This window comes from Lichenostomus cassidix, unplaced genomic scaffold (assembly GCF_008360975.1).
Source record: "Lichenostomus cassidix isolate B80296 unplaced genomic scaffold, HeHo_3.0 HiC_scaffold_39, whole genome shotgun sequence".
NCBI classification, from domain to species: Eukaryota; Metazoa; Chordata; class Aves; order Passeriformes; family Meliphagidae; genus Lichenostomus; species Lichenostomus cassidix.
The window spans coordinates 1,165,363-1,192,850 of record NW_028147446.1 but is presented as its reverse complement, the minus strand read 5'-3'; the positions used below and the strand labels follow the sequence as shown (position 1 = coordinate 1,192,850).

At 54.8% G+C, this 27,488-nt stretch overlaps 1 protein-coding gene and 1 long non-coding RNA gene across 3 annotated transcripts in view; one reads left to right on the top strand and one right to left on the bottom strand.

The window, feature by feature from the left end:
• The window catches only part of DNMT1 (DNA methyltransferase 1), a 32,133-nt gene extending 6,283 nt beyond the window's left edge, over positions 1-25,850 (bottom strand). The window contains exons 1-27 of the mRNA XM_085045775.1: positions 25,484-25,850; positions 23,933-23,975; positions 22,725-22,832; positions 21,380-21,650; positions 20,162-20,234; positions 19,942-20,032; positions 19,225-19,265; positions 19,056-19,107; positions 18,712-18,795; positions 18,520-18,629; positions 18,327-18,445; positions 18,121-18,213; positions 17,042-17,193; positions 16,047-16,234; positions 15,224-15,413; positions 14,653-14,750; positions 13,550-13,697; positions 11,646-11,761; positions 9,742-9,943; positions 8,108-8,241; positions 7,857-8,030; positions 6,658-6,879; positions 5,283-5,475; positions 4,201-4,291; positions 3,008-3,139; positions 2,045-2,327; positions 1,172-1,313 (exon numbers count right to left, since the gene is read on the bottom strand). Of these exons, the coding sequence (XP_084901901.1) occupies positions 1,172-1,313; positions 2,045-2,327; positions 3,008-3,139; positions 4,201-4,291; positions 5,283-5,475; positions 6,658-6,879; positions 7,857-8,030; positions 8,108-8,241; positions 9,742-9,943; positions 11,646-11,761; positions 13,550-13,697; positions 14,653-14,750; positions 15,224-15,413; positions 16,047-16,234; positions 17,042-17,193; positions 18,121-18,213; positions 18,327-18,445; positions 18,520-18,629; positions 18,712-18,795; positions 19,056-19,107; positions 19,225-19,265; positions 19,942-20,032; positions 20,162-20,234; positions 21,380-21,650; positions 22,725-22,832; positions 23,933-23,975; positions 25,484-25,542 (3,609 nt within the window). The 5' untranslated portion in view covers positions 25,543-25,850. The remainder of the gene's footprint in view (positions 1-1,171; positions 1,314-2,044; positions 2,328-3,007; positions 3,140-4,200; positions 4,292-5,282; positions 5,476-6,657; positions 6,880-7,856; positions 8,031-8,107; positions 8,242-9,741; positions 9,944-11,645; positions 11,762-13,549; positions 13,698-14,652; positions 14,751-15,223; positions 15,414-16,046; positions 16,235-17,041; positions 17,194-18,120; positions 18,214-18,326; positions 18,446-18,519; positions 18,630-18,711; positions 18,796-19,055; positions 19,108-19,224; positions 19,266-19,941; positions 20,033-20,161; positions 20,235-21,379; positions 21,651-22,724; positions 22,833-23,932; positions 23,976-25,483) is intronic.
• A 667-nt stretch (positions 25,851-26,517) lies between these two features.
• Positions 26,518-27,038, top strand: LOC146422656 (uncharacterized). 2 transcript variants are annotated; one of them, XR_014848040.1, is made up of 3 exons: positions 26,518-26,574; positions 26,638-26,703; positions 26,897-27,038. It is a non-coding gene; the product is annotated as an uncharacterized LOC146422656 (long non-coding RNA). The 2 variants fall into 2 exon arrangements; XR_014848039.1 differs by having other exon boundaries at positions 26,638-26,736.
• The last annotated feature ends 450 nt before the right edge of the window (positions 27,039-27,488 follow it).

The following is a 27,488-nucleotide window of genomic DNA, read 5'->3' as shown; positions in this document are numbered from 1 at the left end:
ACTGGGAATTGGGAATGGGAATGGGAAATTGGGAATGGCTCTGTGCCGTGTCTGCGCCACGCCGTACTGACCGGCCTGAAGGGATGGGAAATTGGGAATTGGGAATGGGAATTGGGAATGGGAATGGCTCTGTGCCACGCTGTACTGACCGGCCTGAGGGGATGGGAATTGGGAAACTGGGAATTGGGAATGGGAATGGGAATGGCTCTGTGCCGTGTCTGTGCCACGCCGTACTGACCGGCCTGAGGGGATGGGAAATTGGGAATGGGAATTGGAATTGGGAATGGGAATTGGGATTGGGAATGGGATTTGGGAATGGGAATGGTAATAGGATTGGGAAATTGGGAATGGGGATGGAATGGGAATGGCTCTACACCGCGTCTGCGCCACGCCGTACTGACCAGGCTGAGGGGAATTCCAGATGGAATGGGAATGGGAATTGGGAATGGGAATGGCTCTGTGCCACGCCGTACTGACCGGCCTGAGGGGATGGGAATGGGAATTGGGAAACTGGGAATTGGGAATGGGAATTGCTCTGTGCCATGTCTGTGCCACGCCGTACTGACCGGCCTGAGGGGAATTCCAGAGGGAATGGGAATTGGGAAATTGGGAATGGGAATGGCTCTGTGCCACGTCTTTGCCACTGCCCAGCCTCCCAATTAGTCAATTCCCAATTCCTTTGGGAATGTCCCCAGAGCCACCCAAGGAGTCAATTCCTCCTTTGCAGGACCCACTGACCAATTGGGAATTACCCAATTCCCAGCTAACAATTCCTCTGGGAATGTCCCCAGGCCACCCAAGATGTCAATTCCCAACTGACCATTCCTCTGGGAATGTCCCCAAAGCCACCCAAGATGTCAATTCCCAACTGACCATTCCTCTGGGAATGTCCCCAGGCCACCCAAGGTGTCAACTCCCAACTGACCATTCCTCTGGGAATGTCCCCAGGCCACCCAAGGTGTCAACTCCCAACTGACCATTCCTCTGGGAATGTCCCCAGGCCACCCAAGGTGTCAATTCCCCCTCGGCAGGACCAACTGGGAATTGCTCAATTCCCAGCTGACCATTCCTCTGGGAACATCCCCAAGGAACAACACACCCAGCATGCCCTGGGGTGCCAGAAAAGAGTGTTTTTCACCCCAAAGCCACCCCAGAGACCCCCCGGCCGTACCTGGAGCACCCCAAAGGTGCACTGGTAGCCCATGCGCACCAGGCAGCGCAGGGTCAGCTTCAGCACCATGGAGCGCTTGAAGGACACGAAGTTCCGGACGTTCTCCAGCAGGAAGAACCGCGGCCGGTAGTAATCGCAGTAACTATGGCAACGGGGACATGGTGAGGGACAACAAACGGGGGTCTGACCACCCAAAAAACCCACCAGGACCTCCAACATTCCCAATACCATTCCCACACCTCCACCATTCCCACCATTCCCAACACCTCCACCATTCCCAAACCTCCACCATTCCCACCACCATTCCCAACATCTCCACCATTCCCAAACCTCCACCATTCCCACACCTCCACCATTCCCACCACCTCCACCATTCCCACCTCCATTCCCACCTCCTCCACCATTCCCACCACCTCCACCATTCCCAAACCTCCACCATTCCCAAACCTCCACCATTCCCATCACCTCCACCATTCCCCAACCTCCACCATTCCCCAACCTCCACCATTCCCCAACCTCCACCATTCCCAAACCTCCACCATTCCCAACCCCACCACCCACCACCACCCACCCCCACCACCCAAACCTCCACCATTCCCACCACCATTCCCAACCCTCCACCATTCCCATCACCTCCACCATTCCCAACACCTCCACCATTCCCAAACCTCCACCATTCCCAAACCTCCACCATTCCCAAACCTCCACCATTCCCAAACCTCCACCATTCCCATCACCTCCACCATTCCCAAACCTCCACCATTCCCATCACCTCCACCATTCCCATCACCTCCACCATTCCCAAACCTCCACCATTCCCACCACCTCCACCATTCCCAAACCTCCACCATTCCCACCACCTCCACCACCCACCTGAGGAAGGAGACCACCAGGGAGTTCTTGAACTTGGAGTAGGTGCGCGAGTTGAAGCGGTTCATGCCGCTGAAGCCCTGGCAAGGAGGACCTCCACACAGCATCTCCACGTCCCCCTTCTGGGGCAGCTTCTGGCCCAGCGAGTTGGTTTTCTCGCCGGCCATGACGAGCTTGAGCAGGACGTTGCAGTCCTCGGCGAACACCGTGGCGCCAGGGTTGTTGAGCCGGAAGGCCTGAGCTGCTGGTTCCCACATCTCCACGGCCCAGTGCGTCTCTGAGACCCCTGCGGGTGGGAATGGCCGGAGTGGGTGGGGATGGACACTGGGAATGGGCAGGGATGGACACTGGGAATGGTCAGGAGTGGGTGGGGATGGACACTGGGAATGGTCAGGAGTGGACACTGGTAATGGACAGGAGTGGGCAGGGATGGACACTGGGAATGGGCAGGGATGGACACTGGGAATAGCTGGGGCTGGACACTGGGAATGGTCAGGGATGGACACTGGGAATGGTCAGGGATGGATACTGGGAATGGCCAGCAGTGGGTGGGAATGGTCAGGGCTGGGCACTGGGAATGGTCAGGGCTGGACACTGGGAATGGCCAGAGCCAGACACTGGGAATGGTCAGGAAAGGCCAGAACTGGACACTGGAAATGGTCAGGAATGTCTGGAACTGGACGTTGGGAATGGTCAGGAATGGCCAGAACTGGACACTGGGAATGGTTGGAAAAGACCAGAACTGGACACTGGGAATGGCCAGGAAAGGCCAGAACTGGACACTGGGAATGTCCAGTGCAGGACACTGGGAATGGTCAAGAATGGCCAGAACTGGACACTGGGAATGGTCAGGAATGTCCAGAACTGGACACTGGGAATGGTCAGGAGAAGACAGAACTGGACACTGGGAATGTCCAGTGGACTCGCTGACCCCAAGGTCTCCCAGTCCCAGATTTTGGGGCTCACCTGCCTGGTGGAATCCCTCGGACAGACCTCCACAGCCGGCGAACACGTCCAGCGTCCGCAATTTGGGAATCTTCAGCTCGGCCGGCTCCTGCTCGCTCTGCTCCGAGCTCACCGCCTTCCCTTTGCCTTTCCCTGCAAAAATCCCGGGAATGATGGAGCCATTCCCTCCTCTCCCTCCTCCTCAATTAATCCATCACCTCACACCTCTTTTCCTGCTCTTTTCCACCCATTTTCCTCCTCTTTTCCACCCCTTTTCCGGCCCTTTTCCTGCTTTTTCCCATCCCCTTTCCCATTTCTTTTCCAGCCCTTTTCCACCTCTTTTCCACCCATTTTCCTCCCCTTTTCCAGCCTTTTCCCTGCTCTTTCCCACCCCTTTTCCTGCTCTTTCCCACCCATTTCCCACCCCTTTTCTTAGTTCTTTTCCAGCCATTTCCCACCCCTTTTCCCATTTCTTTTCCAACCCTTTTCCACCTCTTTTCCAGCCCTTCCTCCTCCTCCATTAATCCATTATCTCCCACCTCTTTTCCTGCTCTTTCCCACCCCTTTCCCACCCATTTCCCACCCCTTTTCCCATTTCTTTTCCAGTCCTTTTCCACCTCTTTTCCAGCCCCTTTTCCACCCATTTCCCACCCATTTTCCTTCCCTTTTCCACCCCTTTTCCAGCCTTTTTCTGGCTCTTTCCCACCCCTTTCCCACCCCTTTTCCCAGTTCTTTTCCAGCCCTTTTCCACCTCTTTTCCATCCCTTTTCCAGCCCTTCCTCCTCCTCCATTAATCCATCATCTCCCACCTCTTTTCCAGCCCCTTTTCCATCCCTTTCCCACCATTTCCCACCCATTTTCCCATTTCTTTTCCAGCCACTTTCCCACCCATTTTCCACCCCTTTTCCAGCCTTTTTCCTGCTCTTTCCCACCCCTTTCCCACTCCTTTTCCCATTTCTTTTCCAGCCCTTTTCCAACCCATTTTCCCATTTCTTTTCCAGCCCTTTTCCACCTCTTTTCCAGCCCCTTTCCCACCCATTTTCCACCCATTTTCCTGCTTTTTCCCACCCATTTTCCACCATGGGGAACACGAGGAGGTGGAAAGCTTGGAGATCTTTCCAGAATCACCTAAAAAGCTAATTTCCATGGAATTTAACTCCTCAAAAAGAACATTCCAGAATCAGGGAACAACGCTGGATCCCCTCAGGACTCACCTTTCCCTTTCCCTTTTCCCTTCCCTTTGTTCCCAGAGCTCCTGGCGTGGTTGGGAGGATCCTCAAAGCTCTTGGTTTTGGCGTTGTAAGCCTGGAAAAAATCCCAGCATTTGGACTCAAAACCTGCAGAAATCCCAGGATTTGCACCCAAAACTTGTAGAAATCCTAGGATTTGGACCCAAAACGTGCAGAAATCCCAGGATTTGCACCCAAAACTTGTAGAAATCCTAGGATTTGCACCCAAAACCTGCAGAAATCCCAGGATTTGCACTCAAGGGTTCGGGATGGGAGTGACAGGAGAGCCTCAGGGAAAATTCCAGACCCTCAGGAACTCATCCAGACCTCCAGGAACTCATCCAGACCTCCAGGAACTCATCCAGACCTCCAGAACTCATTCCAGGAACTCATCCACACCTCCAGAAACTCATCCACACCTCCAAGAACTCATCCACACCTCCAGAACTCATTCCAGGAACTCATCCAGACCTTCAGAAACTCATCCAGGTCTCCAGGAACTCATTCCAGAAACGCATCCACACCTCCAGCAACTCATTCCAGAAATGCATCCAGACTTCCAGACCTCACCCAGGAACTCATGCAGATCTCCAGGAAACTCATCCAGACCTCCAAGAAACTCATCCAGATCTCCAGGAAACTCATCCAGACCTCCAGAATTCATTCCGGGAACTCATCCACACCTCCAGGAACTCATCCAGATCTCCAAGAACTCATCCAGACCTCCAGAACTCATTCCGGGAACTCATCCAGACCTCCAAGAACTCATCCAGACCTCCAGAGCTCACCTAGGAACTCATCCACACCTCCAGGAACTCATCCAGACCTCCAGAGCTCACCCAGGAACTCATCCACACCTCCAGAAACTCATCCACACCTCCAGGAACTCATCCACACCTCCAAGAACTCATCCAGACCTCCAGAGCTCACCCAGAAACTCATCCAGATCTCCAGAGCTCACCCAGGAACTCATCCAGACCTCCAGAGCTCACCCAGGAACTCATCCAGATCTCCAGAACTCATTCCAGGAACTCATCCAGACCTCCACACCTTCTCCATTCCCTCACCTCCAGGAAGTAGAACCTGTCCAGGCCACCAGCAGAGTAGTCCTGGATGCTCTCGGGGAGGTCCTCGCCGTAGACCACGGAGCACCTGCCCTGCACGGCGCGGAACTCCACCGTGGCCTCCTCGTCGCTCCAGTAGAGCAGGTTGATGTCGGCGTGGTAACTCGCCTTCACCGACTTGTGGGTGTTCTCCGGCCTGGAGAATTCCAGAAAAACATCGGGATTGGGGAAAAACGAGGTGGGATTGGGGTGGAGAGCAAGGAGAAAGGGATTGGAAGGGATTGTGGTGTCCAGAGATGTCCCAGGAGGTCCCAGAACAGCCAAAATGTGTCACGAGATGTCCCAAGATATCAAAAAATGGCCAGAGATATCCAAAGATGTGCAAAAATGTCCAAGGAAGTCCAAAAAATGTCCAAAGAGGTCCCAAGACATGCAAAGAAATCCCAAAATGTCCCAAGACATCAAAAAATGTCAAAAGATATCCAAAGATGTCCCAAGATGTCCAAAGATGTCCAATGAAGTCCAAAGATACCCAAAGAAGTCCCAAGATACACAAAAATGTCCCAAGACATCAAAAAATGTCCAAGGAAATCTCAAGATGTCAAAAAATGTCTCAAGACACCAAAAAATGCCCCAAGATGTCCAAAGACATCCCAAGATGTCAAAAAATGTCCCAAGACATCCGAAGATGTCCAAGGAAGTCTCTCTCTCCATGAATTCTAGGATTTGGACCCAAACTCTCCACAAATAGCAGAATTTGAACCCAGAACCTCCACAAATCCCAGGATTTCCACCAAATCCCACAAATCCCAGGATTTCCACCCAAACCCTCCATGAATCCCAAGATTTGCACTCAAACACTCTGGAAATAACAGAATTTGGACCCAAAACCTCCAGAAATAACAAGATTTGAACCCAAAACCTCTGGAAATAACAGGACTTAAACCCCAAACCTCCACAAATCCCAGTATTTCCACCCAAACCCTCCATGAATCCCAGGATTTGCAAACACTCTGGAAATTACAGGATTTGGACCAAAAACCTCCAGAAATAACAGGAATTGAACCCAAAACCTCCAGAAATAACAGAATTTGGACCCAAAATCTCTGGAAATTGCAGGATTTAAACCCCGAACCTCCACAAATCCTAAGATTTCCACCTAAACCCTCCATGAATCCCAAGATTTGGATTCAAACACTCCGGAAATAACAGAATTTGGACCCAAAACCTCCGGAAATAACAGGATTTGAACCACAAACCCTAAGATTTCCACCCAAACCCCCCACAAACCCCAAGATTTCCACCCAAAACCCCCACAAACCCCAAGATTTCCACCCAAAAACCCCCCAAATCCCGTATTTCCGACCCGCCGAGGCACCTGTAGAACTTGTAGACGCAGAGTTTGATGTCGGCCTCGTTGGGTTTGCCGTTGCTGCGGAGGCTGCAGAAGATGCTCTTGATCCTCCCCACCCTGAAGGGCTCAGGAGCGTCCAGGTTGCTGCCCTTGATGTACTCGGAGTATTTCCGGTAGTGCTCAGGGTGAAGCTCCTCGTCCACTGCCTCCTTCTTGGGCCGCTTGGCCGGGCTGGCCGGCTTCACGCTGGGGAAAGGGAGGGGAAATTAGCGGGGAATTCATGGGGAATTCATGGGGAATTCATGGGGAATTCCTGAAAAATTCATGAGGAATTCCGGGGTGGTGGCCGGCTTCACGCTGGGGAAAGGGACGGGAAATTAGCAGGGAATTCATGGGGAATTCGTGGGGAATTCGTGGGAAATTCCTGGGGAATTCGTGGGGAATTCGTGGGGAATTCATGGGGAATTCGTGGGGAATTCGTGGGGAATTCGTGGGGAATTCGTGGGGAATTCGTGGGGAATTCGTGGGGAATTCCTGGGGAATTCCTGGGGAATTCGTGGGGAATTCGTGGGGAATTCGTGGGAAATTCCTGAAAAATTCATGAGGAATTCTGGGGTGGTGGCCAGCTTCACGCTGGGGAAAGGGACAGGAAATTAGCAGGGAATTCGTGGGGAATTCGTGGGGAATTCGTGGGAAATTCGTGGGAAATTAATGGGAAATTCATGAGAAACTCACGGGAAATTCATGGGAAATTACTGGGAAATTCATGAGAAACTCACGGGAAATTCATGGGAAATTCACAGGAAATTAATGGGAAATTCTCAGAAAATTCATGGGAAATCCTCAGGAAATTCATGGGGAATTCTTGGGGAATTCATGGGAAATACATGGGGAATTTCTGGGAAATTCCTGCAAAATTCAAGAGAAATTCAGGGGTGCTTGGCTGGCTTCACGCTGGGAAATGGAATGGGAAATTACTGGGAAACTCATGGGAAATTCACGGAAAATTAATGGGAAATTAATGGGAAATTCATGGGAAATTCATGGGAAATTTACAGGAAATTCACAGGAAATTCATGGGAAATTCACGGGAAATTAATGGGAAATTCACAGGAAATTCCTGAAAAATTCATGAGGAATTCTGGGGTGGTGGCCGGTGACACCGTGACCCCAAAAACCGCCGATTTCCACCCCAAAACCCAGGTGAGGCTTCCCAACCCCACCTGAAGGAGAAGGCGTCCGGCAGCAGGTAGACCCCATCGCCAGGACGATACTGGACGCCGTTCTTGGTGGCCACGGCGTAGAACATCTTGCCGTCACCTTCGTCCAGCGGCTCGGCCACCTTGGGGATCTCCTTGTGCCTCACCTCGTCCAGCCGAGCGCAGCTCATGCAGAACCTGCGGGGATCAGGTGGGAAGAGCCGATCCGGGACGGCTGGAGGACCCAAACCGGGTGGTTTTTGCCCCAAACTGACTTGTACTTGTTGTCGTCGCCGGGCTGGGTGCTGGGCGGGCTCTCGAAGCGCGCGTACTCCTGGTCGTACCACATCTGGTAGAAGTAGGTTCTGCCGTCGTCCTCCACCATCTTCATCTCCGTGTCCAGCCCGCCCTGCCGGGAGAAACGGCGAGATTGGGGTGGGATTGGGGTGGGATTGGGGTGGGATGGGGATGGGAGGGGGATTGGGATCAGGGATGGGATTGGGACAGGATTGGATCAGGATTGGCACGGGATCAGGGCTGGGATCAGGATCGGATCAGCATGGGATTGGCATGGGATCGGGATGGGGTCAGCATGGGATCAGGAATGGGATCAGGAATGGGATCAGGATGGGATTGGCATGGGATCGGGAATGGGATCAGGGATGGGATTGGGACAGGATCAGAACAGGATTGGCATGGGATCAGGGCTGGGATCAGGATGGGATTGGCAAGGGATTAAGATGGGATCGGCATGGGATTGGGATCGGCATGGGATGGGGATGGGATCGGGAATGGAATTGGGATGGGATCGGGATTGGGATCAGGAAGGGATCGGGATGGGATTGGCAATGGATCGGGATGGGATCAGGAATGGGATTGGAACGGGCTCAGGGCTGGGATCAGGGATGGGACTGGGAGGGGATCGGAACAGGATCGGCATGGGATCAGTGCTGCCATGGCTGGGATTGGCATGGGATCAGAACCAGTATCAGCATGGGATCAGCACTGGGATGGGCACCGGGATCAGAACCATGATTGGAATGGGATTGGCACAGTTTTGCCACCAGGATCAGAACGGGATCAGCACCGGGATTGGAACCAGGATTGGCATGGGATCAGAACCGGGACTGGCACAGGATCGGGGTGGGATTGGAACTGGGATGGGAACCAGGATAGGAACCGGGATTGGCGCCAGGATCAGAATGGGATCAGGGCTGGGATCACTGGGATCAGCACAGCATTGGAACTGGGATAGAAACCAGGATCGGAACCAGGATTGGCATGGGATCGGCACTGGGATTGCCACGGGATTGGAACTAGGATTGGAACGGGATTGGCACCAGGATCGGAACCAGGACTGGCACTGGGATTGGCACAGGACTGGCACTGGGATCACCGGGATCAGCACAGGATTTGTCACGGGATTGGCCTGGGATCAGAATGGGATTCAGAACTGGAATTGGAACAGGTTCGGCATGAGATTGGCACCGGGATTGAAACTGGGACAGAAACCAGGATAGGAACTGGGATCAGCAGAGGATCGTCACTGGGATTGGAATAGAATCGGCATGGGACCAGCACCAGGATCACTGGGATGAGCACTGGGATTGGAATAGGATCAGCACTGGGATCGGAATGTGATCAGCACCGGGATCACTGGGATCAGCACTGGGATTGGAATGGGATCAGCACCGGGATTGGAATAGGATCCGCATGGGATCAGCACTGGGATTGGAATGTGATCAGCACTGGGATCACTGGGATCAGCACTGGGATCACTGGGATCAGCACCGGGATCACTGGGATCGGCACTGGGATCAGCACTGGGATCAGCATCAGGATCAGCAAAAACCAGCAAAAGGTACAAAACCATACAGAAACACACAAAAAAACCCAAAACCACGCCCACCTCCATGGCCCAGTTGTCCGAGGGCGCCTTGTAGACGACGGTGACCTTGCCGTGGATGTAGGAGAGCTGCATGTCCTCACACTCGTCCACCAGGAAGAGCTCCAGAGGGTCCGAGGTGGCGCCCAGCACGGTGTCCGAGCCGGGGCAGAACCAGTGCGCGTGGAACATCTGACCGCTGCTGTCCTCCCACATGGCCGTCACCCTGCGGGCAGTGCGGTCAGCCATGGTCGGCAGGAGTGTCCCCATGTCCCTCTTTGTCCCTTTTCTCCTGCTTTTTGCCTCGTTTTTTACCCCTTTTCCTTTCTTTTTTCCCCTTTTTTCCTCCCTTTTCTCCTGCTTTTTGCCTCGTTTTTTCTCCCTTTTCCCCTTTTTTCCTCCCTTTTCTCCTGCTTTTTGCTTCGTTTTTTCCCTCTCTTTGCCTTTCTCTTTTCTCTTCTCTTCTCTTCTCTTCTCTCCTCTCCTCTCCTTTCCTCCAGCTTTTTGCCTCATTTTTTCCCTTTTCCTTTCTCTTTTCTCCTTCTTTCCTTTTTCTCCTGCTTTTTGCCTCATTTTCCCCTCTCTTTGCCCTTCTCTTCCCCTTTTCCCTTTCTTTCCTCCCTTTTCTCCGCCTTTTTGTCTTGTTTTTTCTCCCTTTTCCTGTCTCTTCCCCTTCTTTCCTCCCTTTTCTCCTGCTTTTTGCCTCGTTTTCCCCTCTTTGCCCTTCTCTCTTCTCTTCTCTTCTCTTCTCTTCTCTTCTCTTCTCCTTCTTTCCTCCCTTTTCTCCTACTTTTTGCCTCGTTTTTTCCCTCTTTTCCTTTCTCTTTTTCCCTTTTTTCCTCCCTTTTCTCCTGATTTTTGTCTCGTTTTTTCCCTTTTCCTTTCTCTTCTTTCCCCTTCTTTCCTCCCTTTTCTCCTGCTTTTTGCCTCGTTTTCCCCTCTCTTTGCCTTTCTCTTCCTTCCCCCTTTCCCTTTCTTTTTCCCATTTCTTCTCTTTTTTTACTTGTTTTTTCCCTTTTCCTTTCTCTTCCCCTTCTTTCCTCCCTTTTCTCCTGCTTTTTGCCTCGTTTTTTCTCTTTTCCTTTTTCTTCTTTTCTCCTTCTTTCCTCCCTTTTCTCCTGCTTTTTGCCTCATTTTTTTCCCTGTCTTTCTCTTCTTTCCCTCCTTTCCCTTTCTTTGTTCTCTTTTCTTCTCCTTTTTTCCTTGTTTTCCCCTTTTCCTTTCTCTTCCTTTTTCCCCTTTTTTCTGTTTTCCTTGTTCTTCCCCTTTCCCTTTCTCTTCTTTTCCCTTTTCTCTTTCTTCTCTCTTTTGTTTCTTTATCTTTTCTCCTTTCCTTTCTTCTTCTTTTTTTCTATTTTCCTTTTTTCTTATTTTCTCCTCTTTTTTCTTCTCTTTCCCCTTTTCTCTCCCTTCTTTCCTCCTCCCTGGTCACTCATTCCGAGGGTCACTGAGGTTGGGAATGGCCACTGACCACTCCCTGGTCACCCAAGGTTGGGAATGACCACTGACCACTCCCTGGTCATCCATTCTAAGGGTCATTGAGATCAAAAATGGCCACTGAGGTTGGGAATGGCCACTGACCACTCCCTGGTCATCCATTCTGAGGGTCAAGAGGTTGTGAATGACCACTGAGGTTGGGAATGGCCACTGACCACTCCCTGGTCATCCATTCTGAGGGTCAAGAGGTTGTGAATGACCACTGAGGTTGGGAATGGCCACTGACCACTCCCTGGTTACCCATTCCAAGGGTCACTGAGGTTTGGAATGACCACTGAGGTTTGGAATGACCACTGAGCTTGGGAATGACCACTGACCACTCCCTGGTCATCCATTCCAAGTGTCACTGAGGTTGGGAATGACCACTGACCACTCCCTGGTCACCCATTCTGATGGTCACTGAGGCTGGGGATGTCCCCACGGGAGCTCACCTGGCCAGGTAGAGCGGCTTGGTGGGGTCATCGGGGCTCACGGACACGCAGTCGCCCACCTGCAGCGTCTCGTCGTCGATGCAAACGCGTTGGTAATAATCCTTCTTGCCGTCGCGCTGCGGGAACAGACAGCCAGCTCACCTGGAGGGATCCTCACCTGGGGGGATCCTCACCTGGATGGGTCCTCACCTGGAGGGATCCTCACCTGGAGGGATCCTCACCTGGGGGGATCCTCACCTGGAGGGATCCCTCATCACCTGGAGGGATCCTCACCTGGATGGGTCCTCACCTGGAAGGATCCTCATCTGGAAGGATCCCTCATTCTGGCATCACCTGGGGGGATCCTCACCTGGATGGATCCTCACCTGGAGGGATCCTCACCTGGAGGGATCCTCACCTGGAGGGATCCCTCATTCTGGCCTCACCTGGATGGATCCCCACCTGGAGGGATCTTCACCTGGAGGGATCCTCACCTGGGGGGATCCCTCATTCTGGCCTCACCTGGAGAAGCTACCTGCACCTGGAGGTGTTCCTCACCTGGATGGATTCCCTCACCTAAAGGTGCTCCTCAATTGGAGGAGTTCCCCCACCTGGATGAGTTCCCTCACCTGGATGGGTCCCTCATTCTGGCCTCACCTGGAGGGATCCTCACCTGGATGGATCCTCACCTGGAAGGATCCTCATCTGGAGGGATCCCTCATTCTGGCCTCACCTGGATGGATCCCCACCTGGAGGGATCTTCTCCTGGAGGGATCCTCACCTGGATGGATCCTTACCTGGAGGGATCCCTCATTCTGGCCTCACCTGGAGAAGCTCCCTGCACCTGGAGGTGTTCCTCACCTGGATGGATTCCCTCACCTAAAGGTGCTCCTCAATTGGAGGGGTTCCCCCACCTGGATGAGTTCCCTCACCTGGATGGGTCCCTCATTCTGGCCTCACCTGGAGGGATCCTCACCTGGAGGGATCCTCACCTGGAGGGATCCCTCATTCTGGCCTCACCTGGATGGATCCTCACCTGGAGGGATCCTCACCTGGAGGGATCCCTCATTCTGGCCTCACCTGGATGGATCCCCACCTGGAGGGATCTTCACCTGGAGGGATCCTCACCTGGATGGATCCTTACCTGGAGGGATCCCTCATTCTGGCCTCACCTGGAGAAGCTCCCTGCACCTGGAGGTGTTTCTCACCTGGATGGATTCCCTCACCTAAAGGTGCTCCTCACCTGGAGGAGTTCCCTACCCTAGAGACGTCTCTCACCTGGATAGGTTCCCTGACCTGGGTGGATCCCTCATTCTGGCCTTACCTGGAGGAGTTCCCTCATCTGGAGAGGTTCCCTCACCTGGGTGGGTCCCCTCACCTGGAAGGGTTCCCTCTTTCTGGCCTCACCTGGATGGGTTCTCTCACCTTGCCAGGCCCCTCATCTTGATGGGCTCCCCAGCCCATGAGATCTAACTCTGGTCTCACCTGGCCAGGTGCCTCACCTTGATGGGCTCCCCAGCCTATGAGATCCAACTCTGGTCTCACCTGGCCACGTGCCCCAGGTGTCTCACCTTGATGGGCTCCCCAGCCTATGAGATCCAACTCTGGTCTCACCTGGCCAGGTGTCTCACCTTGATGGTCTCCCCAACCCATGAGATCCAACTCTGGTCTCACCTGGCCAGGTCCCCCAGGTGCCTCACCTTGATGGTCTCACCTAGCCAGGTGTCTCACCCTGATGGTCTCACCTGGCCAGGTGCCTCACCTTGATGGCCTTCCCAGCCCATGAGATCCAACTCTGGTCTCACCTGGCCGCGTGCCTCACCTGGCTGGGTCCCTCACCTTGATGGTCTCCCCAACCCATGAGATCCAACTCTGGTCTCACCTGGCCACGTGCCCCAGGTGTCTCACCTGGCCAGGTGTCTCACCTTGATGGGCTCCCCGACCCAGGAGATGCGACTCTTGTTCTGCTTCTTCTTCCTGCCCTGCAGCATCTTCTTGGGCGACGGCATCTCGGGGATGTTGTCATCGACCTCCTCGTCCTCGTCGGCCTCGCGCACCGCCAGGTTGGGACACCTGGGGACAGGGGGGTGGGGACAAGGCCAGGGGGTTGGGACACCTGGGACAGCCACAGGCCAGGCTGGCGACAGGGGCATTGGGGACAGGGACAGGGGGTTGGGGACATAGACAGGCCAGGTAGGGACACCTGAGACACGGACAGGCCAGGCTGGGGACAGGGACAGGGACACTGGGGACAGGGACAGGGGGTTAGGGACATGGACAGGCCAGGTTGGGACACCTGGGACAGCGACAGGCCAGGTTGGGGACAGGGGCACTGGGGACAGGGCCACGGTCTGAGGACAGGGCCAGGGGGTTGGGGACATAGACAGGCCAGATTGGGACACCTGAGACATGGACAGTCCAGGCTGGGGACAGGGCCAGAGGGTTAGGGACATGGACAGGCCAGGTTGAGACACCTGGGACAGCCATAGGCCAGGTTGGGGACAGAGGCTTTGGGGACAGGGCCAGGGGGCTGGGGACAGGGCCAGGGGATTGGGGACAGGGCCAGGGTCTGGGGACAGGGCCAGGCCAGGCTGGGACACCTGGGGACAGTGACAGGCGTGGTTGTGGACAGGACGGGGGGCTGGGGACAGGGAGAGGGAGTTGGGGACACCTAGGGACAGTGACGGGTTGGGGACAAGGACAGGGCCAATTGAGGACAGTGACAGGGATTTGGGGACAGGGCCATTCAGGGACAGGGATTTAGGGACAAGGCCATTTGGGGACAGGGATTTGGGAACAGGGAGAGGGATTTGGGGACAGGACCATTTGGGGCCAATGACATTTAGGGACAGGGATTTGGGGCCAGGGCCAGGGCCATTCGGGAATGGGGCCAGGGGGCTGGTGACATTTAGGGACAGGGACAGAGGGATTTGGGGACAGTGCCATTTGGGGACAGTGTCATTTGGGGACAGGGGGGTTTGGGGCTGGTGACATTTAGGGACAGTGACACTTGGGGACAACGCCACACCTCCTCTGCAGACAGGCCTGCTTGCTGCGCCCGCTGCCCCCAAACTTGACCATGTTCTGGCACGCCTTGCACTTGCCGCACTCGGGCTGCTGGCACACCTGGACGGGGACAGGGGACAAGGTGACACCGGGGGACACAGGTGACACCAGGAATGGGGGAGAGGCTGGTGTTGGGGGATCCAGGTTGGAGGTGACCAAGATCAACCAATGCAACCCACAGTGTTGATGGTGGTTGATGTTGGTTGACCATGTTGAAGAGCCTCCAAGATCAACCAACCCAACCCATGAAGTTGACATTGACCAAGGCTGGAAGACTCTTGAAGATCAACCACCTCAACCCATGACATTGACCACGGTTGGAAGACTCTCCAAGATCAACCAACCCAACCCACGACATTGACCAAAGTTGGAAGACTCTCCAACTCATGCCATTGAGGTTGACCAAGACTGGAAGACTCTCCAAGATCAACCAACTCATGACATTGATGTTGACCAAGGCTGGAAGACTATCCACCACCAACCCCCCCAACCCGAAGCCGTGTCCCCAAGGAGCTGCTGCCAGCCCCGGGTACCTCGCAGACGCCGCAGCGCCGGCGCTTGGTGGCGTTCTCCTTGTCCTCCTCGCGCTCGTCCTTCTCGATCTGCTCCGAGAAGAAGGTGTCGAAGATGAGGTACACCAGCTTGGTGGTGGTGGCCTTGGTGGGACCTTTGTCCTTGTCGATGCGGGTCGGGTGGCGGATGGCCTGGCGCCGGACGGCTCGCCTGGACGTGGGGACAGCGCTCAGGACATGGGGACAGGGCTTGGGGTCACCCTGGGGACACCCAGAGGGCACCTTTGGGGTCCCCAAGGGCATGGAGAAGGTCTGGGGACCCAATTTGGTGTCTTTCCACCTTTGGAGTAGTGCTGGGTGTGAGTTTGCCCAATTTTTGGAGTTCTGCCCAAATTTGGGAGGGTTTTTGTGATTTTGGGAGGATCTTCCCCATTTTGGGAGGATTTTTGTGGTTTTGGGAGGATCTTCCCCATTTTGGGAGAAATTTTCCAGTTTTGGAAGAATTCTCCCAGTTTTGGAAAGGTTTCTACACCAACTCCCAGCACTTCTCATACCACTGAGCATAAATCTCCAATTTTGGGCGGATTCTCCCAATTTTGAGGTTTCCCTTCCCAAATTTTGGTCAGATTTTCCTGATTTTGGGGTTTTTTTGCCCCAAAGCTCACCTCTTGCCCAGAGTGACCCCAGCCAGCTTGATGAGGTCCCTCATGCAGAGTGTGTTGAGAATTCCCAATTTTGGGCAGATTCTCCCAGTTTTGAGGTTTCCCTTCCCAAATTTGAGGTAGATTATCCCCCATTTCAGTCGGATTTTCCCGATTTCAGGTTTTTTCGCCCCAAAGCTCACCTCTTGCCCAGGGTGACCCCGGCCAGCTTGATGAGGTCCCTCATGCAGGGCGTGATGAGCACAGGAGGCTCGTCGCTGTCCCCAGCCTCGTCGTAGCTCTCCACCTGCTCCACCACGAACTGCGCGTGGCGCAGCAGAGAATCCTCCGTGAAGCGGTTGAAGTTCAGCCCGGCCGGAGGCACCGTGGTCTGGGGGGCAGGAGAGGGCGGGAATGACCACTGACCGCTGCCTGGTCACCCACTGACCATTCCTGGTCACCCATTCTGGGGGTCATTGAGGTCAGGAATGGCCACTGAGGTTGGGAATGACCACTGACCACTGCCTGGTCATCCATGACCACTGCCTGGTCACCCACTGACCACTCCTGGTCATCCATGACCACTGCCTGGTCACCCATTCCAAGGGTCACTGAGGTTGGGAATGGCCACTGACCACTCCCCTGGTCATCTAAGGTTGGGAATGGCCACTGACCACTGCCTGGTCACCCATTCTGAAAGTCACTGAGGTTGGGAATGACCACTGACCACCACCTGGTCATCCACTAACCGCTGCTGGTCAACCACTGACCACTGCCTGGTCATCCACTGACCACTGCCTGGTCATCCATTCCAAGGGTCACTGAGGTCAGAAATGGCCACTGAGGTTGAGAATGACCACTGACCACTGCCTGGTCACCCATTCCAAGGGTCACTGAGGTTGGGAATGTCCACTGACCACTCCCTGGTCACCCAAGGTTGGGAATGACCACGGGCCACTGCCTGGTCACCCATTCCAAGGGCCAGGAAAGTTGGGAATGACCACTGACCCCATCCCATCATTTCCATGCAGGAATTGTCCCCAGGATGGCACAGTGACACTGGGGGTGGCATTGTCACCTCAATCCCACAAGAATTGTCCCCAGGGTGGCCCAGTGACACCGGGGTTGGCATTGTCACCTCAATCCCACAAGAAGTGTCCCCAGGGTGGCACAGTGACACCGGGGGTGGCATTGTCACCTCGATCTTGTTGAGCAGGTCCTCGTAGCTGACGTCTGGGTTGTTCTGCAGGAACTCCACCACGATTTTGCTCATGTAGATCTTCTCCTGCATCAGAGCGAAGGTCGGCGCGTACTCCTCGCTCGGCTCCATCAGGATGTAGTCGGCAAAGGCTGGGATTTTGGGGGGAAAATGAGGGATTTTGGGAAAAATGGGGATTTGGGGACAAATGGGCATTTGGGGGAAAAGTGGGGGGAGGAGAAGAAGAGGAGAAGAAGAGGAAAAGAAGAGGAAAAGAGGAGGAAAAGAGGAGGAAAAGAGGAGGAAAAGAGGAGGAAAAGAGGAAAACGGAGAAGGGAAGTGGAGAAGGAGGGGAAAAAGGAAACAGAGAAGGAAACAGAAGAGAAAAAAGAAGGGGAAAAGGAGGGGAAAAGGAAAGGAAAAAGGAGGGAAAAAGGAAATGGAGAAGGGGAAGAGAAGGGGAAAGAGAAGGGAAAAGATAAGGGAAAAGGAGGGGAAAAAGGAGGGAAAAGAGGAGGAAAAGAGAAGGGGAAAGAAGGGAAAAGAGGAGAAGAAAAGGAGAAAAAAAGGAAAGGAAAGGAAAGGAAAGGAAAGGAAAGGAAAGGAAAGGAAAGGAAAGGAAAGGAAAGGAAAGGAAAGGAAAGGAAAGGAAAGGAAAGGAAAGGAAAGGAAAGGAAAAAGGGAAAAAGGAAATGGAGAAGGGGAAAGAGAAGGCAAAAAAGAAGGGAAAAGAGGATGAAAAAAGAGGAGGAAAAGGGAGAGAAAAGGAGGGGAAAAGGAAGGGAAAAGGAAGGGAAAAGGAGGGGAAAAGGAAGGGAAAAGGAAGGGAAAAGGAAGGCAAAAGGAGGAAGGAGGAGAGGGGGAAAAATAAGGAAAGAGAGAGAAAAGGTAAAAATAAAGAGGAAAAAAGAAGGGAAAGGAAGAGAAGAGGAAAGAGGAAGAGAAAAGAAAGAAAAGCGGAAAAGGAGAAAAAGGACAAAAAACAGGGAGGGAAAAACCGAAAAAGCCCCCAAAAAAGCCAGAAACAACCCCAAAAAAGCCCAAAACTCCACAAACAACCCCAAAATCCCCTCCCTCACCTGTGCTGAAGCCGATCAGCGCCTTCTCTCCGCCATCAAAGCCCGTGATCCACCAGGCATTGATTGGCCCCAACTTCTTGGCTCTCACACCTCCTGAAAACCAAAAAAACCACAAAATTCCCACTCAGAACACCTGGAATTCCCAATTCCCAGCCGGGAATCCCCAAATCCGGCCGGAATTCCCAAATTTTGGGTGTTTCCCTCACCATCCAGGCAGGGGTTGTCGTCGTAGATGGGTTTGACGACGCCGCTGAAGTAGAGCTCGATGTTCCTCTCGATGAGGCCGGTGTCGAAGGGACACAGATGTCCCCTCTTGTCGTAGACGCTGCCAGAGGGCACAGGGAGGGTTTGGGATGCCATTCCAGAGGGAATTCCGGAGGGAATTCCGGAGGGACTCACCTGAAGGAGGTGACCCTGTGCTGCGGGAGGTCCTCGTAGCTCTCGAAGCCGTCCTCGTTGGCGTCGAAGATGGACAGGCGCTCGTCCGTCAGCATCTCCGGCTCCTCCAGCTGGATTGAATCCCCAAAAAAACGGGATTTAGGGATGGTCCTGCTTTTTCTAAACCCCGGGAAGGAGGGTCGGAGGGCTTACGGCGTCGTCGGGGTCGCCTTGGAAGAATTTGAGGTCGGGGTCGTCCAGGTACTGCCGGCAGTCCAGGCATTTGGGGGGAGTGGTCTGTGGGGAGGGGAGAGAAATCTGATTTTCCCAAAATTATTCCCAAAATTATTCCCAAAATTATCCCCAAAATTATCCCCAAAATTATCCCAGGTTTTGGCAAAATTTGTGTTTTCCCGTGAAAAGCAGCCCCAAAGTTTGATTTTTCCCATAAGATGATTCATCCATTGGAGGGAAACAACTCATCGCAAAACCGCCAAAATTTGGGAGTTTAAAGGAATTAAATCCCAAAAAATCCGTGGGAATGAAGAGGAACTTACTTTAGCAGAAGCAGTGATTTTAACCTGAGGGATTTCGTCTTTGATTTCCAATCTGGGAGGGAAAAAAATAAACGCTGGGATGAGGATGGAGCGGTGATGTCATCGCTGTCATTGTCACTGTCATTGTCACCAGGACATTCCAGCTGGGAATCTTCCCCTTCCTCCTCACCCATCTTTGGTTTCCATCTTCACCCTCTTCTCATCTTGCTCCTTTGGGGGAAAAATGAAAAAATGGGGAGTAGGAAAATCCAACCCCAGTGTGGCCAAAATTCCGGGAAATCGCATGGGAAAGGTCATCATTGACCAAAATCCCGGGAAATCACCCCAGAAATGACCCCAGAATGACCCCAAAATGTCAGCACTGACCAAAATCCCACTAAATCACCCCAGAAATCACCCCAAAATGTCAGCACTGATCAGAATCCCAGGAAATTAACCTGGAAATGACCCAGAAATTACCCCAGAATGTCCCTGCTCACCAAAACCTTAGGAAATCACCCCAGAAATGACCCCAAAATGTTTGCACTGACTAAAATCCTGGGAAATGACCCCAGAAATGACCCCAAAATGTCAGCACTAACTAAAATCCCAAGAAATGACCCCAGAAATGACCCCAAAATGTCAGCACTGACCAAAATCCCGGGAAATGACCCCAGAAATGACCCCAAAAGGTCAGCACTGACCAAAATCCCAGGAGATGACCCCAGAAATGACCCCAAAAGGTCAGCACTGACTAAAATCCAGGGAAATCACCCCAGAAATGACCCCAAGATGTCAGCACTGACCAGAATTCCAGGAAATGACCTGGAAATGACCCCAGAACATCAACCCTGACCAAAATCCCAAGAAATGATCCCAGAAATGACCCCAAAATGTCAGCACTGACCTTCTCCTCCAGCTCCTCCTCCTCCTTCTCCACACTCATCAGCTCTGGCTTGGCCTCCCCGTTCGCCTCCTCAGATTTCCGCTTGTTGGATCTGCGGGATGGGATTGGGATGGGATTGGGATGGGATTGGGATGGGATTGGGATCAGGGTGGTTTATGGGAACAGGGAGGGTTTGGGGTGGATCCCCAGGAGGATGAGGAGGGTGACCCTTGGCACTGACCCTTTGGCCAGGAGGCTGAGGATGGAGAGCTGCCGGCCGGAGCTGCGGGTGACGCGGGAGCTGCCGGGAGACTCTGCGGAGAGCCATGGAGACCCCGATGGACCCCAAAACCATTCCTGAGGGGATCCTGATCTCCATCCCAATGGGAATTGGAGGGCATGAAATCCAGGAGACCCCAAAACCCTTCCTGAGGGGATCCTGATCTCCATCCCAATGGGAATTGTCATACCCCAAGACTAGGAAACCCCAAAACCATTGCTGAGGGGATCCTGATCTCCATCCCAATGGGAACTGTCACACCCCAAGACTAGGAAACCCCAAAACCCTTCCTGAGGGGATTCTGACCTCCATCCCAATGGGAATTGTAGGGCAGGAAATCCAGGAGACCCCAAAACCATTCCTGAGGGGATCCTGATCTCCATCCCAATGGGAACTGTCACACCCCAAGACTAGGAAACCCCAAAACCATTCCTGAGGGCATCCTGCTCTCAATCCTAATGGGAATTGTACAACGAGGCCAGGAGACCCCAAAACCCTTCACAAGCAGATTCCCCACTCTCCACCCCACAGGGAAACCCCATTTATGGCAACAACACCTGGAAAAAGGGGACTGGAAAGCTGATGCCGATCCCAATCCCGATTCTCATCCCAATCCCAATCCTGATCTTGACCCCAATTCCCATCCCAACCCCAATCCTGACCCCAATTCCAATCCCAATCCCAACCTCAATCCCAAACCCAAACCTAATCCCAATCCCAAATCCAAACGCAATCCCGATTCCAATCTCAATCTCAACCCCAACCCCAATCCCAAATCCAACCCCAATTCCAATCCCAAATCCAAACCCAATCCCAATCTCAATCCCAATCCCAAATCCAACCCCAATTCCAATCCCAAATCCAAACCCAATTCCAATCCCAATCCCAAATCCAAACGCAATCCCGATTCCAATCTCAATCTCAACCCCAATCCCAATCCCAAATCCAAATCCAACCCCAATCCCAAATCCAACCCCAATTCCAATCCCAAATCCAAACCCAATCTCAATCCCAATCCCAAATCCAACCCCAATTCCAATCCCAATCCCAACCCCAATCCTGACCCCAATCCCAATCCCAACCCCAATCCTGACCCCAATCCCAATCTCAACCCCAACCCCAACCCCAATCCCAATCCCAACCCAACCCCAATCCCCATCCCAACCCCAACCCCATTACTTTTGGGGTCTCCGCTGGAGCGGCTCCTGCGGGGTTTCCGTGCCCTCGCCGCAGGGCCGGAGCCGCTCGGGGACGATGACGAGGCTGTCACCTCCTCCAGCTCCATGGCCCCCTCCTCGTCCCCATCGCTGCCGTACGCTCCGTTCCCGGTGTTCCCGGAGCAGCCGTTGGCTCCCACGGCCCCGTTATTCCCGGTGGTGTTCCCGTTGGTGCTCCTGGTCCTGTGGAGCTCCTGGTGCAGCAGCGCCTTCACCTTGGCCAGGTAGCGCTCCTGGGAAACGGGACAGGTGAGGCCAAGGTCTGACCCCAAATCCTGTGGGCTCTGATCCTGAATTCCAGGGTCTGATCCCGAATCCTGTGGGGTCTGATCCCAAATCCCAGGGTCTGATCCCAAATCCCAGGGTCTGATCCCGAATCCCAGGGTCTGATCCCGAATTCCAGGGTCTGACCCCAAATCCTGTGGGGTCTGATCCCAAATCCCAGGGTCTGATCCCAAATCCTGTGGGGTCTGATCCCAAATCCCAGGGTCTGATCCCAAATCCCAGGGTCTGATCCCGAATCCTGTGGGTTCTGATCCCAAATTCCAGGGTCTGACCCCAAATCCTGTGGGGTCTGATCCCAAATTCCAGGGTCTGACCCCAAATCCTGTGGGGTCTGATCCCAAATCCTGTGGGGTCTGATCCCAAATCCTGGGGGAAAACTGGTCTGATCCCAAATTCCAGGGTCTGATCCCGAATCCTGTGGGGTCTGATCCCAAATTCCAGGGTCTGATCCCAAATCCTGGGGGAAAGCTGGTCTGATCCCAAATCCCAGGGTCTGATCCTGAATCCTGTGGGGTCTGATCCCAAATTCCAGGGTCTGATCCTGAATCCTGTGGGGTCTGATCCCGAATCCTGTGGGGTCTGATCCCGAATCCTGTGGGGTCTGATCCCGAATTCCAGGGTCTGATCCCAAATCCTGGGGGAAAGCTGGTCTGATCCCAAATCCCAGGGTCTGATCCTGAATCCTGTGGGGTCTGATCCCAAATCCCAGGGTCTGATCCCGTATTCCCGGGGGAAAGCTGGTCTCATCCCAAATCCTGTGGGGTCTGATCCCAAATCCCGGGGGAAATGGGGTCTGATCCCAAATCCTGGGGGAAAGAGAGGTCTGATCCCAAATCCTGAGGGAAAGTGGGGTGTGATCCCAAATTCCAGCGGTTTCCTGGGTTCCCACCCCAAATCCCAGCATTTTCCCAGGTTCCCACCCCAAATCCTGGTCTTTTCCTGGGATTTTTCCAGGTTCCCACCCCAAATCCCGCTGTTTTCCCGCTGTTTTCCCGGGATTTCCTGGGATTTCCCGGTCTCACCTCGGAGAGCTCCTTGCAGCGCAGCTTGGCCTCGAGCTCGCTGAGCTGCAGCTGCACCTCGGCCTGCAGGAAGCCATGCATGAGGCTCAGCTTCTCCTGGACGCTCTCCTGGGGACACGGGGACAGCTGGGGACACCGCAGGGACACCGGGGATGGAGGGACAGCGTGGGGACACTGGGGACACCAGGGACAGGGTGGGGACACTGGGGATGGAGAGAACACTGGGGATGGAGAGGACTGTGTGGGGACACTGGGGACAGTGTAAGGATACAGGGAATGGAGCGACAGTGTGGGGACACTGGGGACACCAGGGACAGGGTGGGGACAATGTAGGGACACCAGGGATGGAGGGACAGTTTGAGGACACCAGGGATGAAGGGACAGTGTGGGGACAGCAAGGACAGTGTGGGGACAGCAGGGATGGAGGGACAGTGTGGGGACACTGGGGACACGAGGGACAGGGTGGGGACAGTGTGGGGACACCGGGGATGGAGAGAACACTGGGGATGGAGAGGACTGTGTGGGGACATCGGGGACAGGGTAGGGACACTGGGGACAGTGTGAGGACACCAGGGATGGAGGGACTGTGTGGGGGCACAGGGGATGGAGGGACAGTGTGGGGACAGCAAGGATGGAGGGACAGTGTGGTGACACTGGGGACACCGGGGATGGAGAGACAGTGTGGGGACACTGGGGACACTGTGGGGACACCAGGGATGGAGAGGACATGAAGGACAGGGTGGGAACACACGAGACAGAGGAGAGAGAAGGAACATTGTGGGGACAGAGAGGGTGGAGGGGATGGGAGGGACAGAGGGGACAACACAGGGGACAAAGGGGATGGAGGGGATGGAAGGGACAATGTGGGGACAAAGGGGACAGAAGGGACAGCACGGGGGACAAGGGAGGGAGAGGACAGAAGGGACAGCAGGGAGACATTGCAGGGCACAGGGGAGCTTCCCATGGGGACAACGTGGGGCAGGGAGGGGACACTTCCGGTGGGGACAGAGGGGACACAGGGACACCCCCATGGGCACAGCAGGGACAGTGTGGGGTCACTCCCAATCCCAGCACTGCCCCCAACCCCAGGGAATTTGGGGGATCCAGGAGGCTCAGGACCCCAAACTCCCCCTGGAACAAAGGGGTGAGGAATGCTGGGAGCCCCGAGGTGACACCGGTGACACTGAGGGGACACAGCGGGGACTCACCTTCTCTCCCAAATTCTCCTCATCCCGCTCCAAGTCCTGCAGCCTGGGGGGGCAGAGCTGGGGGTCACACACGGGAGGGGACAAAGGGACACTGCAGGGTGGCTCCGGATGGGACAGTGGACACGGATCGGCCGGGAATGCGGGAATTCCGAGGGGACAGGGGGGACAGGGACACCCAGGCTGGGAAAAGCCACCAGGGAAGCCACCGAGGAAGCCACCAGAGGAGCCACTCAGTGCCATGAGGGACTGTCAGTGCCATGAGGGGGTTATGTGCCTTTTAAGGGGGTCAGTGACGGGGCTGAGGGTCACTCAGTGCCGTGAGGGACTGTCAGTGCCATTGAGGGCTCTCAGTCCATCCCAGGGGCTCTCAGCGCCATCGGAGGGGTCAGTGAGGGCGCTGAGGGTCACTCAGTGCCATGAGGGGCTGTCAGTGCCATTGAGAGGTGTCACTGCCAAGGCTGAGGGCTCTCAGTCCATCCCGGGGGGATCAGCACCATTGGAGGGGTCAGTGACAGGACTGTCAGTGCCAGGAGGGGGTTATGTGCCTTTTAGGGGGTCAGTGACAGGGCTGAGAGTGACTCAGTGCCATGCGAGGCTGTCAGTGCCATTGAAAGGTGTCACTGCCAAGGCTGAGGGCTCTCAGTCCATCCCGGGGGGATCAGCGCCATTGGAGGGGTCAGTGACAGGGCTGAGGGGGTCTCAGTGCCATGAGGGGGTCTCAGTGCCATGAGGGGGTCAGTGCCGGGGCTGGGGGCTCTCAGTACCATGAGGGGGTCAGTGACAGGGCTGAGGGTGACTCAGTGCCATTTGAGGGGGATTCAGTGCCATTGAGGGCTCTCAGCGCCATCGGAGGGGTCAGTGAGGGCGCTGAGGGGGACTCAGTGCCATGAGGGGTGTCACAGCCAAGGCTGAGTGCTGTCAGACCGTCCCAGGAGCTCTCAGCGCCATGAGGGACTGTCAGTGACACCGAGGAGTTTCACTGCCATGAGGGACTGTCAGTGCCAGGAAGAGGTTCGGCGCCATGAGGGACTGTCTGTCAGTGCCATTGAAAGGTGTCACTGCCAAGGCTGAGGGCTCTCAGCCCATCCCGGGAGGGTCTCAGTGCCATCGGAGAGGTCAGTGACGGGGCTGAGGGGGACTCAGTGCCATGAGGGGCTGTCAGTGCCATTGAGGGCTCTCAGCCCATCCTGGGGGGATCAGTGCCATTGGAGGGGCCAGTGACAGGGCTGAGGGGGACTCAGTGCCATTTGAGGGGTCAGTGACAGGGCTGAGGGAGGTTCGGTGCCATGAGGGGCTGTCAGTGCCATTAAGGGGTCCCGGCCCATCCCGGGAGCCCCCAGCCCATTCCGGGAGCTCTCAGCGCCATGAGGGGCTGTCAGTGCCATGAGGGGTGCCACTGCCAAGGCTGAGGGTTCTCAGCCCATCCCGGGAGCTCTCAGCCCATCCCGGGAGCCCCCAGCCCATCCCGGGCCCGCTCCGGCAGCCAGCCCGCCCTGAGGGGCAGCGCGGATGGCGGGCGGGAATCACTCCCGGCTCCCGTTCGGCACTCACCGTCGGCGCAGCTCGGCGGGCAGCGGGGCCGGCGGCAGCGGCGCGGCGCGGGCCGGCATCGGGAGCGGGGCTGGGGCCGCTTCAGGCCCGGTTGGGGCCGCTTCAAGCCCGGTTCGGCCCGGTTCAGCCCGGTTCGGCGCCGGTTCAGGCCGGTTCAGGGCCCGGCTCGGCTCGGCGGGACCGGGAGAGGCTTCGCGCGAAAACGAGCGGCGGGGGCGGGGCGGCGCCGGCCGCGACCATCGCCGGGGGGGGAGCGGCGCGCACCATGCGGCCGCGGGAGGGGGGGAAGGCGCGGAACGGGGTGCTTCCCGCCGAACCGCGGGGAGCGGAGGGGTGCCGGGGGAGCGGGTCGGTACCGGGGAGGGGGAGGAGGGAGTGGGAGGGGAGCGGGGTGGTCTCGGGGGGGCTGGAGAGGTGAGGGGAGCTGGGATGTACCACTGAGGGGCGGCGGGAGGAACCACTGAGGGGAGCTGGGATGTACCACTGAGGCGCGGCGGGAGGAACCACTGAGGGGAGCTGGGATGTACCATTGAGGGGAGATGGGGGGAAGGCGGGATGTACCACTGAGGGGAAATGGGGGGAAGGCGGGATGTACCACTGAGCGGAGACGGGAGGAACCACTGAGCTGGGAGATACCACTGAGAGCCGCGGGGGTGTCCCGCTCCCCCCCTAAGCCGACACACGATGGTTCGCACCAGCCACGACCTCGGAGTGCAAAAAGAAAAGAAAACACAAAAACCCAACAAGTCAAGCGAGTTAAATTCCAATCCAAAGGGGATATTTATTCATTTAGCCCGTAAATCCGAACAATGCCGAACTGCACCTGGCAGGGCCGAGGGAGGAGTGTGCGAGGCACGGCCGGCAGGTATTTCACGGTAGGGAATAATGGGTGTTAGGTGCAAAACCTTTATCAGGTATCACCTCAGGCAGGTAAAATCACTCGTTCTGTACCACCTCAGGCAGGTAAAAACATTCTCTCTGTACCACCTTGGGCAGGTAAAAACTTTCTCTGTACCACCTTAGGCAGGTAAAACCATTCTCTCTGTACCACCTTAGGCAGGTAAAATCATTCTCTGTACCACCTCAGGCAGGTAAAAACACTCATTCTGGACCACCTCAGGTACAAAGCACTCATTCCATACCACCTCAGGCAGGTAAAATCACTCGTTCTGTACCACCTTGGGCAGGTAAAAACATTTGTTCTGTACCACCTCAGGCAGGTAAAATCATTCTCTCTATACCACCTTAGGCAGGTAAAAATCATTCTCTCTGTGCCACCTCAGGCAGGTAAAAGCATTTATTCTGTATCACTTTAGGCAGGTAAAATCATTCTCTGTACCACCTTAGCCAGGTAAAATCATTCTCTGTACCACCTTAGGTAGGTAAAAACACTCTCTGTACCACCTCAGCCAGGTAAAAACATTCTCTGTACCACCTCAGGCAGGTAAAATCACTTTCTCTGTACCACCTTAGGCAGGTAAAACCATTCTAATTCTGCACCTGTAGTTTCTGATGAGAAATGTTGAGAAACAACTCGATTCTTTGATCGACCCTTACAGAGCCCCAAAAAAACTCCCCAAAAAATCCACCGGAATCCCCAAAAAAACCTCCTGAGCGCCACAAAAATGTTCCCCAAAAAATCCAGTCAGGGACTCCCAAAAAAATCCACTGGAATCCCCCAAAAAAACCCTGAGAGCCCCAAAAAAACTCCCCAAAAATCCATCCAGGGACTCCCAAAAATAATCCACCGGAATCCCCAAAAAAAACCCTGAGAGCCCCAAAAAAACTTCCCAAAAATCCACTGGAATCCCAAAAAAACTCCCCAAAAATCCCTCCAGGGACTCCCAAAAAAATCCACCAGAACCCTCCCAAAAAAACTCCCCAAAAATCCCTCCAGAGACTCCCAAAAAAATCCACCAGAACCCCAAAAAAATCCCTCAAGAGCCCCAAAAAAAATCCCCAAAAATCCATCCAGGGACTCCCAAAAATAATCCACCGGAATCCC